This window comes from Phragmites australis, chromosome 2 (genome assembly GCF_958298935.1).
Source record: "Phragmites australis chromosome 2, lpPhrAust1.1, whole genome shotgun sequence".
Classification (NCBI taxonomy): Eukaryota; Viridiplantae; Streptophyta; class Magnoliopsida; order Poales; family Poaceae; genus Phragmites; species Phragmites australis.
This window is the reverse complement of record NC_084922.1, coordinates 45,964,008-45,979,561: the sequence shown is the minus strand read 5'-3', so window position 1 is coordinate 45,979,561 and position 15,554 is coordinate 45,964,008. Positions and strand designations below refer to the sequence as shown.

Sequence of the window (15,554 nt, the reverse complement as noted above, 5' to 3'; positions counted from 1 at the left end):
TTATTTTTAGCAGTAGGTTTATATATGTTTGAATTCAAATTAAGTTAAAAAAAGAATATCACATGAAATTATAAAAATACATATAAATGGTGCATTACAAAGGAATTCACTTTTTTACCATATAATATAGGGCTGAAAATAATTTTAGAAATTATCACATCACATAAGAAGAATATTAGTGAATTTTACCAGTTTTTTAAAATTTATTTGAGGAACTAACAATTGGTAAAAGTTATAAAAGCAGCTCTTTTTTGGAGAATTTTAGTTTAAATTACACACGATTTTTAGATGAATTCAATTAAAATGGGTTGCATATGTATTATGTAACACGTACAAAAATTTTAGGATTTTTGGAGTAATATAACATCACTATTTTGAATAAGGAAAATTGAACTTCAGAGTAATGTTCACCACGGTTACTGTTCATGTAATGCGCTTACCGCCGCAGGGTTGTAAGCGTACCCACCCCATGAAAGAGCGGTAAGGGTCTGTGGGACTAACCGGAGGGCGGTAGGCATTTATTTTTGTAATTTTTTTCAAGAGGAATCTATTTATTTAAATCTTTAATCGAAAAAATATAAAAATGAAGGGCGTGTTTGGTTCGGCTGCTCCGCTCGTGCAGGACACGCGCTTGTAACTAGACGGAGAGGGACTGGTGTTTGGATGCCTGCACCGGTGGGAAACGCTGCACCCGCCGATGCAAATGCATCCGCCTAGCCAGGCCGGCGGGAAACGCCGGATTCGACCGTTTCTCCCGGGGCTTGCCGGCGGGATGCAGTGGATTAATACTAATAACAAATAATTAGCGAATATTAGTTCACATTAGTATATTTTAAATTATATTAAGATTTAATTTGATAAATTAATTACTATAGAGTGTATTTATACAAAATAAACATCATGTTTAACACTTGTTTTTTTATTTCAATCTCATGTAATATATACTTATGCGGGCAATCAAACACAATCTTTTTTCAGCAGGCTGAACACATGCAGCTAATCAAACAAACACTACTGCATCTTCCTAGCCTATCTTAACTCAGCTGCAGGAGACATACTAACCAAGCTCAACGCGTTCGAGCAACCAAACAGACACAAAAGAAACTCTCCATCCTGCATCCGCGCGTACAAACTGCACGAGCGGATGCAAGCCCGCACACTCTGTCCTGACATCCAAACGCTCGTCATTCGGAGTTTATACGCACGCGTGGATGCAAGCACGAGCGGAGCAGACCATCCAAACACGCCCATAATATCCGTTTGAGGTGTAGGGTGTTCGGTCGGATTTTTCCAGCTCAAGCGAAGAAGTCCGGCCTCAGAACTGGGCCAAGGCTCTAAAGTTCACGTGGGCCAAATACAATACTGCCGCGTGTAGTTAGTTGGGCCTAGCTAAGCCTGAACCCGGTGCTGGATTAGCCTTCGTCTGGATAATAATGCACACCGGGGCCGCTACAAGACAACCGGGCCATCCCATCTCATCTCTCTCTCTCTCTAGAAACATCCCATCACGCACCCTCTCCCTTCTCTCTTCTTCCCAAACTGCAGCAAAGCAAAACCCAAAAACGGACCAAGCGCCCAATGAAATCGAGAGAAGGTTCACGTCACCCAGCTGCCCACCACTAACCCCACCCGATCGCCATGCTGCAGCTCCAGCCCCCTCGCTTCCTGCCCCTCTCCCGCCGCCGCATCGCCGGTCGCCGCCGGCGCCTCCCGCCGGCCCTCGCACTCCACTCCCAGTGGAAGCTCCCCGACGTCGACACAGGTACGCCCCCTTCCCTGTACCCGGATCCCAGCACCCTTGAGATGGGTGGGGGGTTCCTGATTTCTCTCGCTGGTCTCCACGGCCACCACGTGCTGTGCGATGTGTCGCAGATGCGGTGCGGCAGCGGGTGCGGTCGTGGATGTCCCTGGCGAGGGGTGCGATCGCCGACGCGGCGCACGCGGCGCGGGAGAGAGCGATACAGCACAAGGAGGAGCCCCCGGAGGGGAGGAAAAAAAAGCAGCGGAAGGAGGTGGCGGTGGAGGAGCAGGCGCTCGTCGCGGTGCCGGAGATCACCGTGGAGCGGCGGGTGGCTCAGGGGTGGCTCTCGCTGGACGCCGTCGTCTCCATCGAGCAGTTCGCTAGGTGGGTAACGTGATCTGTGCGAACGTATCTACGAATTAATTTGTCTACGATGCTGATACTGCGATTAAATTAGTGACTAGATTCATTTTTAAGTGACTAGAGCTATCTCTACCAGACTCATGGGTCATTGGGGTTAGTTATGTATTTAATGCGGTTCACCCAGTTTCTATTAGTTTGACATTTGTCTGATCCCTCGAAGTCAATGTGGTATGAATCATAGCGAGGCCCAGTTTGGTGTTAAAATTACTTGTTAGATTCTGATATGCCCCTGCAGTTCTGTCTGGCGAATACGAAACAGTAGTATGGAGTAACTCTGCCAACTAGCAACTTTTGTTCCAGAGATATAGTATAGATCAAACTGGCTCAGGCTGTTTCCAAGTGGTGATCTTATCATCTTACGTTTCATTTTACATTTGCAATGCCCATTGTGTAATCGGGAAATCGATTCCCAATTGATTAACTTAGCATGTTACGAGATCTTATGTTCAAATTAGACCTTTTGAATAGTCCAAAGTCAAAGCATCTTTTCCTTGGTTTCAACTTCATTCACGATATAATTTTCTGTTAGGTTGAATGGATTGACGGGGAGAAAGGTGCAGAGGATCTTTAAATCACTTGCTCCTGAACGTCTCCACAATGATGCTCGAAGCCTGGTTGAGTATAGTTGCTTCCGGTACTTGTCAAGAGATAATTCTGACTTCCATCCAAGCTTGAAGGTAAAATTAGTTACTGATTCAGCATTTGTGCTGTGATGATCTGCCCCGTGTTTCCCCTGCTGAGTTTGCAAATGAAAGTCATTTTAGGCTTGGCTTGTGGGTCAGCCAAACAAAGCATTACTACATGCTAGTTGCACTTAAACTAATTTTAGTTATCTAGTTTTACTTTGAAAAGTATTAATTTAATTGCATGTGACCAAGTTGGTTGCTGTTTTGAAATGTCTACAGGAGCTTGCCTTTCAAAAGCTTGTCTTTGTGACTATGCTTGCTTGGGAAGATCCATATACCGAAGATGATGGTCCACTCTCTTCTCTCGATAACTATTCTGTACTGGTGAAAACTTATTCCTCTATGTTCTCGAAAGTATGCACTGTGAATAGGGCTCCAAAAACACATAGTAGAGGTGGAGAGGTCCACTATTATGGAGAGTCTATCTTTACTGGAGTTACAAAAAATGGATTCTAAATTAGATATTTTTAAAATGGTAGGGAAGACTTGTTGGAGAAGATGCCTTTGTCCGAATTGCTCCTGCTGTTGCGGGTGTTGCGGACATTTCAACAGCTCATCATCTCTATAGGGCCCTTGTTGGCGCAGAAAAGGGACTTTCATTTGATCTGTGGACAACATATCTTGCCGAACTTTTGAAGTAAGATTGCTTCTGCATGTCGAGCATATTTATATGAAAACTTGAGCTTTTAGTTTATTAATTAGAAATTTTATTTGATTTTTAGATTAGACTCTTAACCATGTAGTTTTTTTCTTCACATCCATCCATAACTCTACCTGTAACTCAGGCAAGAGAAAAACTTGATTATGCAGAGATTGGTAGATGTTGGTGCTTATGACTAACTCCGTTATAACAACGTTGTAGCAAAATATTGTTACTTTCTTTAATTTTGCAAGACATGTTCAGTGGAGGTTCATACAGCTCTACCACTTGATACGATTGTAATGGGATTTCATCTTCTTTTGTTTCATGTTGAGTATATGCTAAATATTGCAACTCTTTTCGTTAGTAACTGAGTGTTATGATATACAATTGTATAGGGTTCATCGTGGCAGGCAGACACATCAAGCAGGAGATAATTTTTTGTCTGACGAGCAAGTCCTATGCATAGCCTCTAGTAAAAAAAGGCCTGTTCTAAAATGGGAGGAAAATACCGCATGGCCTGGAAACCTTACCTTGACAGACAAGGCTCTATATTTTGAGGTAGGTCTTCCCACTTGAACTATCTACTTGTTTGGTGTGATATTTTGTACTCTTTGATTTGGTAATGCAGCTGGCTTATTACAACCAACATTATTTTTCCCTACTCCTTTTGTTATTGTTCTTGTATGTTTTCTATATTCTAGTTCGGTAAGTGAAGCTGCTTTTCTCCTTGATCTCCTTGAAACAATTTATCAAGTAAAGAAAAAACACTTATTTGATGACGCAGTTTGGTACCTTATTCCTGCTTGACAACTCTACTAGATGCAACTTTGAGATCTTATGAGCATGAGGACTGAGCCTCAACTTCTGCACCTTTGCATTGACATTGACAGGCCATTGGACTGGCAAGTACCAAGAAACCAATGAGGCTTGACCTTACCGACAAGAATTCAAGGGTTGAGAAAGCAAAGGTGGGACCATTTGGATCCAAACTGTTTGACTCTGCTGTATCAGTTTCTTCGGGTTCAATGTAAGTACCCATGGATCTATCACTACTCCTGGAATGTCCATACTCCATTTTCTGTCCACATCTAGCTTGGTACTAGAAAATTAGGCCTCAAGGTCAGTGCCTAGTGATTGCTGCTACATGCATAAAGACATTACATTTGCAACATATTAGTTATTTGACCGGCCTAGTTTTTGGTGCTCATAAGTCACTAAAATGTATGTTAAGGAAAATATATTTACCTTTGCCATGTACACATATGACCAATCAAATGAAATCTGAAGTGACAATCATCATACAATCCAGAAGGTTGTCTTATTACTTCTCTGTACAATTTTGCATGATTTCTTAGCTTTTGAAGTAAGTTTTATTGATATTTTTCCTGTGAAAGCAATCATCTTAACCATTTACATCACTTTTTATGGAGTTGTGTAATAATATAATGTGGTTAGTATGATCTCGACTCTGAAGCTAACTCGTTAACTGCTAGCAGGTCAGATGAATGGACATTAGAATTTGTTGATTTTAGTGGGGAGATGAGACGAGATGTATGGCTTGCCTTCATCAGTGAAATTATTTCAGTGTATAGGTTCATTCGTGAATATGGTCCAAGTGATGATGATCCAGCAATTCATCATGTATATGGTGCCCACAAAGGCAAGAAAAGAGCTGTTAGCAGTGCAGCAAACAGTATTGCAAGGTTTCAGTCTCTGCAATTCATACGGAGATTATACGAGGATCCGGCTAAGCTAGTGCAGTTCTCCTACTTATCAAATGCACCATTTGGTGAAGTTGTTCTTCAGACCCTAGCAGTGAATTTTTGGGGTGGGCCTTTGATTACGAAGCCTAAATCAGCAAATCACAGGTCACCTCAATGGCATAGATCTTCAGAGGATCCATCTAATGGTAATGCACATGTTTTTGACATAGATGGCAGTGTGTACTTACGCAAGTGGATGACATCCCCCAGCTGGGCATCTAGCCACTCAGCCACCTTTTGGAGAAATTCTTCTGTCAAGCATGGTGTAATATTGAGTAAATCTTTAGTTGTAGCTGATAAAAATCTTGTAGAAATAGCAATGGTTGACTGTAAAGAGAAGAGCAAAGTAGTAGAAAGGACACAAGCTACAATAGTTGCTGCTACAATCGAAGGTATTCCAAGCAACATTGACCTCTTCAAGGTATTTGGCTTTCACCTAGTTGCATGGCTTGCAGAAACCGTACGATTTCTCTGAATCAGCCTCTTACTTAGACATACCTAATATGTTTGTCATTGTTGTCCTATCACACATGTATGTGGAATCCAAGTTTGCCTAGTTTATTTCCAATAATATATTTAGTTTCTATTTTCTTATTTATTTGCTGATTATTAATAGGACGAAACACCTATTAATTTTCAATTTTAGAAAGATTGTCTTTGCGTCGTACAAGCTACGTCTTGTTTTTACACATATCAATATATGCTAAACCAGAATTTCTTACATTTATTTTTTTACTTGAATCAGGAGCTTATGCTTCCTTTTGCAATAATGGCCAAAAATTTCAAGAAACTGCAATGCTGGGAGAACCCCCGTTCAACCATCTGTTTTCTACTGTTGGTTCATACTGTTATTTTCAGGCAAGTTACTTTGCTTTATGTTGTTATTTTGCTTGGTCACTCTGATAAGTCAAATATAGATTCAGAAAAGATGTCACTGATGAATCGGATATTAATTCAAAAGAAAGGGAAGGGTTGTTTCATGTGTGTTTTGGGAAGGGTGTGTATGGTGGGAGATGGTACTTCTCGGTCAGATATTTCTCCCTTTTACATTGTTCCCTAGGTTCTTCTTGGCAGGATGTTTCTCGCACTTTCCATTGCCCCCTAACAGGTAATAGGAAAAGAAAAAACTAGACTAATAACACACACTGCAACGTTTTCATTCCTGAAAAAACTATGCTTTACCATATGTAGTGTGATATTATGACAATTGTACACTAGCTTTGCTAATCATCCTATTATATTGTGCGAAAAGGTAATGAAATATCCTTTTCCAATCTAATCGAACATTCTTATGTTAGGCATATGGAGAATGTTTTTCGCTGCTTTGAACAAATCGTGTCTTTCCATGTTATATGGTCATTTTTTTAACTATGATGTAATGCCTTGCAAGATTATACTAGCATGGGCACATTTTTATTTACATCTATGTGTCTGTTTTAATTTGTAGGAACATGCTTTCTTATGTTTTTCCATTAACCTTGATGATGATGGCCCTTACCATGCTTGCCCTGAAAGGGCTGAAAGAACAAGGCCGGCTTGGTAGATCTTTCGGCAAAGTGACTATTAGGGATCAACCGCCTTCAAACACAATCCAGAAGATCATAGCTCTTAAAGAGGCAATGGCCTCAGTGGAAAATTATCTACAGAACCTGAATGTCTCTCTTCTGAAAATCCGCACAATCTTTTTAGCTGGACAACCTGAGGTAAGCTAAAATAAATTGTGTCGGTGCTTACATTTGCGGTAAGTTGCCAGTTAATGGGTGTATTGATAATATACGTCCCTGAGTATTTGTTGATCATATGACAGGTGACGACACAGGTTGCGCTTGTTCTTCTAGCATCCTCAGCCGTTCTTCTTGTGGTTCCATTCAAATATGTTCTTTCGTTCTTTACATTTGATCTCTTCACGAGGGAGCTAGAATTCCGGAGGGAAATGGTGAGAGCCTTTATGAACTTCTTGAATGAACGGTGGGCGTCAATTCATGCTGCCCCTGTGGTCGTGTTACCTTATGAGGGCACCAGCCCCAAGACACTCCCTGCAAACGCTACGGAGCAAGCTGAACCCAAGGACGATGTGCAACGTGGCGACAGTTATGTCACTTCAAAGAACGGCATCAGCAGCTCATGATCCTCTCAGCTCTGAGCATTGAGTTGTAAACTTGTAATGTACACTTAAGTTTTGTACAGTATAACTTGTACAGAAAAAAAAAAGATTAGGCATAGCTCATACCAAATGCTTGGATTTTTTGCATGACCTCTTGGATTACTATCATAAAGTGGAGATAACTAGACAAAGTAGGGTAGGTGTACGAACTTTTGTACAATCGGCGGTCATTCCTTTTGGTCGATTATCTGGCATGTTTCTAATGTTGCATGTCCAGGGAACAGGGTTGTTTGGAATGAATGAACTTCACGAGATCTTACGGAGTTTCAAATGCTTGTTCAGGTCAAATTCTCGCGGCACTCCTGCGGAAGTTAACATGCTGCGGCATTGAACACTGAGATTTCCATGGACACTAGGTAAGTGTCCATACATTATGAAGATATGGATAAGTTGTCATAGCGTCATTGAATGAATATGTTGGAAGTGATATCGTAGTTTGATTTTAAATAGGATTCGAAAAAAGATTATCCATTAATTTTCTTTGTAACTTTTTTCTTTATTTTTATTAATAAAAAGAGTCTCATCGAGGATGAAGATGAATAGTAAAAATAAATAAATTATTTAAATTTTATAGATTTTTATTAGACGGAAACAATTCGTGTTGACACATAGGCAAGCGCATAGTCAAGCGCGGACAGTTCTTATGCGTGTTGACACGTTAGTACTTGAACGTTGTACTGAACAAGAAGACTTAAAGCACGACGTAGGGAGTCCTCACGCGGTATTTGCCACTCACATCCGCCCAGGCTACGGCCCCGAAAGCAGGCTCACCGCCGGTAGGCGCAGTGAGCTTAATTCCAACCTCGAACGTCGCCGTCTGCCCCACCCTGCTGAACTCCAGCGTCCCCGGGGACACGGTCACATCGACGTTGCTCGGCGACACCCAAGACGCATGGTAAAACCCCGAGCCCTTCCCGACGTTGGTCACCGTCCTGCTGAACCGCATTTCGCCGGAAGTGGCGTTCGCGCCGAAGATTGCGACGAAGGACGGGTAGTTCACGTCGTTGGACGAGAAGGAGCAGTTGTACGCCGTCGACGACCTAGTGATCGCCATGATCTGGGCGTTCGTGTAGTTCGCGGCGCAGAGGAGCGCGACGAAGTCCCCCGGCCCGGCGTCGTACACCAGCCCCGGGTCCATCGCCGCGTTGGGGTCGACGTGGCCTGAGCCCATGGCCAGAGGGGTCGCGACGGTGGCGTTCCCGAAGCCGGCGTCCGTGATCGGCCGGAACGTGTTGTCGGTGGCGGACGCCGTGGTCATCATCGCCGACTTGATCATGGCCGGGCTCCAGTTGGGGTGCGCCGCGCGCAGCAGGGCCGCGACGCCGCTGGCGTGCGGGCACGCCATCGACGTTCCGGACTTGACGACGAAGTTGCTGCCAAGACGTGTCTGACCTATCAGCCCAAAAGGACGTACGGGCGCCACCGACGCGAGGATGCTGTCCCCTGGTGCAAGGATGTCCGGCTTGAGCACGCCGGCGTAGCTCTGAGACGGCCCTCGAGAGGAGTACTCGGCGACCACTGGCGCCGGCCTTGTGCCGAGGATCGTCTGCTGGAACTTCAGGGCGCCCGTCGGGAGCGTGCTGGAGTTGACGTAACTCAGCAGCCTTGGTGCATCTTTTGGGCTGATAATGACAGCCGGGAGTGGCATGGGATCATGGAAAGACACATCGCCTGAGATGAAGATTGCTGCGACGACTCCGGCCTCCGCGACTGTGTTGATTTGTTCGATCAGATTCCCCGTGTCACGGCACACAACCATAGTGGTCGTTAGATTTGCGAACGCCGCTTTTGAGTCGCACGCTGATATAGCGTCGTTGTAGACCAGCCTCGTGTCCACTATCCAGGCATTCTCTGGGTACGTGGTGATGCCGGCGATGCTACCTAGCATGTCGTCATAGTACACCGTGCCGGCAAAGATCTGCCGGTCCACCGTGCCGGCCGCAACGGTAAGCAGCCACGGGATGCCGTTGTGCAGGCTGCCGAGCCGTGGGCCTTCGTTTCCTGCCGAGGCCGACACGAGAATCCCGCGTTCGATGGCCGCGAACGCGGCGATCGCCACGGGGTCCTCGTACAACGGCACGGCGTCGAAGCCGCTCGAGATGGATATGATATCGACGCCGTCCGCGATCGCCGCGTCCATGCCGGCCAGCACGTCCGACGCGTACCGGTACCCTGGCTCGGGCCAGAGTACCTTGTACATGGCGACGTGAGCTCGCGGGGCAGCGCCGCGCGCCGTGCCGAACCCGTACCCAAAGAAGGACGCGCCGGGCACGGGGCTGCCCCCAGCCGTCGATGACGTGTGCGTGCCGTGGCCCTCGGTGTCGCGCGTCGAGTTCATGGAGATGTTGACGTGAGGGTTCGCGGCGACCAAGCCCTTATTGAAGTAGCGCGCTCCGATAAGCTTCCGGTTGCACATGGAGGTGGTGAACTCCACGCCCGGTTCGCACGTGCCGCGCCAGCGGGACGGAACGGGGGGCATTCCGTCGTCGTTAAAGCTTGCGCTCTCCGGCCACACTCCAGTGTCGATCATGCCGATGATGACGCCCTCGCCGAACTTGGCTGCCGGCCACAGTCCGTTGACCGAGTTGAGATTGAGGAACTCCATGGAGTGCGTTGTGTCATGACGCGTTGTGGCGCGGTGGTCCGGGTAGGCCGAGACGAAACCCGGCGTGCCGCGGAGCTCGTGAAGCTCGGATTCGGTGAGGGTCGCCGCGAAGCCGTGGAGCGCTTCGTCGTAAGTGTAGAGGAGCCGCGGCTCGGCACGGTCATGTGTCGAAGCGTCTTTTACAGACGCGACGGTGGCGGCGTACCATTCCTGGTGGTCGGAGTGGTGCGGCGGCATGGCGGACTTGTCCATGTGGACGATGTATGACGTCCGCTCAGCGGCCGCGGCCACCGGAGCGAGGGAAGGAGAGCAGAGGAGGATGCATGCATGGACGAGTAGTAGTAGCAATGGTAGCGAAGGACGTGCGTGCAACGCACCATGCGCCATGGTGACGGGTATGGGAAGGTTCTATGTAATATCAAGTTGTGATAGTTCGGTGTTGTCCAAACATGCATGGGCCTTATATACTCCTGCTGCTGCACATTGGCTCGACCGTCACAGCTGCAATGCTAGATGGCACCTCGTGTTAATCGGATAGTTTGTACTAACTACTAAGCGACATGATTATTGTTCAGATTTGCAGTGTCAGAGGATGCATCGCCGGCATCGAGGGCTACGTTGCTCGGTGTCTTCCTCGAGGAACAAACAAGACAGTGTCAGGACTGAAACAAGAACGCAGCTGGCTGTCGCTTGGATTAGTAGAACTAGCAAGTTGTACATGCTAATAGAGTAGCTAGCTCCGTTGTAATATTATGTCATGATAATCTTTAAATTAGTCTTTTTAGTTTTGATGAGGTTTGTGCCATTTAGTTAAAAAAGCATAAAATTAGAAAAAGAAATAAAAGTTATGTTAGTGAAAAAGAAAATTATTTATGCTCCAAATTTGTACTCAAATTGTATACATATATTGGTTCAATTCATATACATTTTTATCAGCTGTCAAAATCGTGTGTCAGGTGTAAACAGTCAAACTAAAATTAGAATATATTTGCTTTACACGCGTGTTGTGCCTTGCGTCTGTCTGTTGCCTACTTGATGTGACAAACCTTAAACTGCATGATGCTTCTTAATCTATTGATTAATTTCATTTTACATAGACTCTTTATTTAAGTATTTAATTTTTATAATAATTTAATTTTTTTTATAATACTATATTTGATATGAAACCTTATTTTTTCTATTATAACTCCAAATTTAATTATTATTTTTATTTTATTTGGACTCATTATTTAGATATTTTGCTTCCAAAACCGTATAAAAATCAAACTGCTAATTTTTTATAAATTTTAATTCCGAATTTAGGTACTTATTAATCATATTTGATATTGACTCATCGTTTTTTTTAATTTAGCTATTTATTAATCATATTTGATATGAGCTCTTTGTTTAATCTAGATCGTTAGATGTTTATAACAATAAGTGATCTAGATATTAATTAATATGATAATTTATGATCTTCACATAAAATATGATGAAATATTTTTCTTTTTAAATAATAATATAATAGATGTAAGGCCCGGATTGGGAACTCTCGATCGGCCTTGGAAGCAAGGACAAAATTAGGCCGACAACAAGAAAGCTGAAAGGAAAGGGCCTGCTTTTTTCAACTGAAAGGACAAAATCGTCTAAGCTTGGCGGCATTCTCGACCAATCAGCCGCATCTCTGAAAACACACCATACAAACTGGGCTAGACGTGAGAAAAAAATTTATACGATCAGCATTCTCCAACTGGTCACAGAGCTTAGAAATCTCAGAACCCGCCCATTAGCCCATCCTTTCTTTTTCAGCAGGTGTGTAGTAGGTATTCTTTCTTGTGCCAACTGCCAAAGGAAAATTTTGATCTTTAAGGGTAGTTTGGATGACCAGATATCCATCATTCTACCATTTTTAAATCCCCTTCCCACCATAAACTGATACATTGACTTAGCCGTGTACTTCCCTGAATTCGTGAACACACGTCTCACTTGATCTCTGTCATCAGATAAGGGCATCCGATCAAGCAAAGACATTTAATTCGTACCATTCCTGTTCTTCCTCAGGTCCAAAGGATCATCTGAGGGTCACGTCTAAGGCTGGACAAAAAGCTCACGGCTCACGAGCTAGCTCGGGCTCATGAAGGCTCGGCTCGGTTCGTTATCCAAACGAGCTGAGCCCGAGCCACACCGTTGGCTCGTTTTGTGAACCGAGCCGAGCTAGCTCGCAAGTCGCTCGTGAGCCAAACCAAGCCATGGACCGTTGGTATGCCTGGTTCAGTAGTTTAGCACTCTAGCATCAGTCTGTTTAGTTGTAGACTGTGCATGTGTGCATATTTTTGCTCCATTGATTTACTGCCCTGCTTATTCATAGCTAGACCTCATGATGGATGCAATGCAAAGCTATATAGGCATATAGCTGGGCGTGGTGATGAAGACTGCAAAGCCGCAGCAAGTCTGAGACTACCTGGTGTGAGCTTGAGCTGTGTTTTATGACTCATGCATGAATGTATATAAATAAATCTAATAGTTTATTGTTATCGTGTATTCCCTATTTGCGTGTGAGGTATTTTTGAGCTTCTGTCATGCATTGATGCCTGATGGTCTGGAAGGCTCGCGAGCCGGCTCGAGCCAGCAACCGAGCCGAGCCGAGCCGATATTTTAGCTCGATTCGCAAACCGAGCCGAACCGAGCCGAGCCTACACTTCACCGAGCTTTTACGAGCCGAGCCAAGCCAGGCTCAGCTCGACTCGTTTCCAGCCCTAGTCACATCCCATTCATTAAGCCGGAAGGACTGCTCAGCCGTGGCATCGGATTCTGTGAGATTTGGAACAATAAAGGAAACAGGGCGGATTGGCTTGCTTACGCCATGTCTATTTTTTTTTACAAAGTATGATAAAAAAGATTAAAAAAATAAATTTATTATTTTTGGACATCTCAATATTTATTTATGATTTTATTAATATTTAATTCATTCATTTAATTATGACGAACACAATGATATTTTTATGGATACACGTAATTTTAACATGTAGATGATAGGAATACGAACCTAACTAAATTTGTTTTATATTTTTTTTGAGTTTTAGATATTTTCCTTTGCATTTTAGATTATTTCAATTGATTTTATCAATATAACTAGTATTCCTTTCACTATTTTTTTGGAATTTCGAAAAAAAATATGTGTACGTATATATATAAGTACATATATGTATGCACATATATACAATCATATACATACACGTATGAATATATATGTACATATACGTATACATATATGTATCCTAAAATTACTCTGATTATTGGTCCTTTAATATATGTAATAGACTACCATTTGAGTGGCACATCAGTGATAATATTTTATTTATTAAGTATGGCTCGTGTAATGTATCGTATAATTCTAGTAATTAAGGAGTTGGAATTATTGGGTTTAAATATACTCTTCTCTCCCTTCTATACGGTATCAAATGAATGTATATGTGTTTGTGTCCAGGGGCGGAGCCCCAGTGGGCTGGAGGGGTGCCGATGCACCTAGGTCCAAAGAAAAATTTAGTGCTAAATTTTCTCTATTCATTATCCATGCAGCTCCCTCAGCCTAACACCATACACCCACAAAGCCAACAACCTAAGCCTCAGTAGCCTAAAAACTAGTTAGCGTGCAGCCTAGCCCAAGAGGGCTATGTGCAAGCGACAAGCAACTCATAGCTCAGACACGCGTGATGCGTGAGACAACAGAGGCTCAACGCCGTGACTCCACACATGCCATCTCAAAATTGAGCATCTACCGATCCCCATGACCCACCTCCTATATCACTCTCCACATCTCCGCTCCCACTCGTCGCTTAGCCCCTCCTACTTGTTGCCCGTGCCGACACCCTCATCACCTGTCACTAGGATCCAAAGGACGACTGGCCACGATCAGGGTTGCCGCCCTTATTAGTCGACGCGGTTTCGGCTGCCCCTAGGCTACCGCCACTTCAGTCTTCATTGGTTCGTCCATAGATTCCAAAGCAAAAATATCACGTTGTCAACCATTGTTTGCTTGCAAAATTCTAATTCTCTCTATTTCTTTCAAACAAAACTCTTAATTTTGCAAGATATAGTGTTTCAATTCGATAGCCAGCCGTCAGTCCGCGTCGTTGGACCATCGGGGTGGCCAAGCCTAGCATCACTGTAGCCAACAGGGGACATGGAGCAGGCTGCCTATGGTAAGTCTCCTAATTGTTCGATTTCTGTGTTCTACATCCCACTTAGTTCAATCTAGTAAAGAGAACAACGTTGTGCTCCTGTGTTCCAATTTGATGAATTGTTACAGGGTTCGGTTAGATTCAAGGTTTCAAATTTTTTGAGGTCAAATTTTGTTTGGTAAATTACCTCTTTTATGTTTACTATTGATAGAAAAATGCATGTTTTATGAGATGCGTGTGCCATATTGGCATGTATATCATTAATTTGCACGTATTGAGGTGTATAAGAAGCTGAAAAAAAATTCAAATATGAGCTCATTGGTGGACCGTAACAATCTTAAATATGCAATGAGTCAATAAATACAAAGTTTCATGTCTAAGTAACTTCATATCATCCCTATTTCATTTTTGCACCATTTTTTCTATTTATGTATATAAGTACATATAATCGCTTTATCCACGTATTATTTTTTACTATATAAATATCAGTGTATCCGCATCACGTAGCGGGGCAACATGGTGCTAAAACGGTGCACCCCTAGTTTCAGTAGCTTCGCCCCTGTATGTGTAATATCATGCTTTGAGCAGACACGGGATGCCGTTGTGCAGGTTGCCGAGCCGTGGGCCTTCATTTCCTGCCGAGGCCGAGACAAGAGTGCCGCACGCCGTCGAAGCAGCTGGAGATGGAGATGATATCGATGCCGTCCGCGATTTCGGCGTCCAAGCCGGCCAGCACGTCGGACGCGTACCGGCCCTCGGGTCAGTAATCACCTTGGGCATGGCAACGTGCGCGCGCGGGGCAGCGCCGCGCGCCGTGCCGAGCCCGTACCCGAAGAAGGACGCGCATGGTACGGGGCTGCTCCCTGCCGTCGACGACGTGTGCGTGCCGTGGCCCAACGTGTCGCGCGTCGAGTTCATGGAGATGTTGACGTGAGGGTCGCGGCGACCCGGCCCTTGTTGAAGTAGCGCGCTCCAATGAGCTTCCGGTTGCACATGGAGGTGGTGAACTCGACGCCCGGCTCTAACGTGCCGCGCCAGCGGGACGGCACGGGGGGCATGCCGTCGTCGTTGAAGCTTGCGCTCTCCGGCCACACTCCGGTGTCGATCATGCGTGCCGGTGATGACGCCCTCATCGAACTTGGCTGCTGGTCAATGGTCACAGTCCCCTGACGGGGTTGAGACGAAGGAACTCCATGGAATGCATCGTGTCGTGAAGGGAGGTGGCGCGGCGATCCGGGTAGGCCGAGACGAAGACCGGCGTGCCACGGAGCGCGTGGAGCTCGGAGTTGGAGAGGGTCACCGCGAAGCCGTGGAGCGCTTCGTTGTAAGTGTAGAGGAGCCGCGGCTCGGCACGGTCATGTGTCGAAGC

General features: G+C 44.8%; 2 protein-coding genes across 2 annotated transcripts; one reads left to right on the top strand and one right to left on the bottom strand.

Annotated features, from left to right (window-relative positions):
* Positions 1–1,479: 1,479 nt before the first annotated feature.
* Positions 1,480–7,693, top strand: LOC133909256 (uncharacterized). The gene is made up of 11 exons (XM_062351600.1): positions 1,480–1,762; positions 1,873–2,125; positions 2,694–2,841; positions 3,070–3,174; positions 3,330–3,487; positions 3,889–4,051; positions 4,384–4,520; positions 4,990–5,677; positions 6,002–6,114; positions 6,704–6,959; positions 7,064–7,693. Exons 1-11 carry the CDS (start codon positions 1,639–1,641, stop codon positions 7,382–7,384), a joined length of 2,466 nt encoding a protein of 821 aa, XP_062207584.1. The 5' UTR covers positions 1,480–1,638; the 3' UTR covers positions 7,385–7,693.
* Positions 7,694–8,111: 418 nt separating this feature from the next.
* On the bottom strand, positions 8,112–10,412 carry LOC133908209 (subtilisin-like protease SBT3). Its single transcript, XM_062350240.1, has one exon. It carries the CDS (start codon positions 10,410–10,412, stop codon positions 8,112–8,114), a length of 2,301 nt encoding a protein of 766 aa, XP_062206224.1.
* Between the last annotated feature and the right edge of the window lie 5,142 nt (positions 10,413–15,554).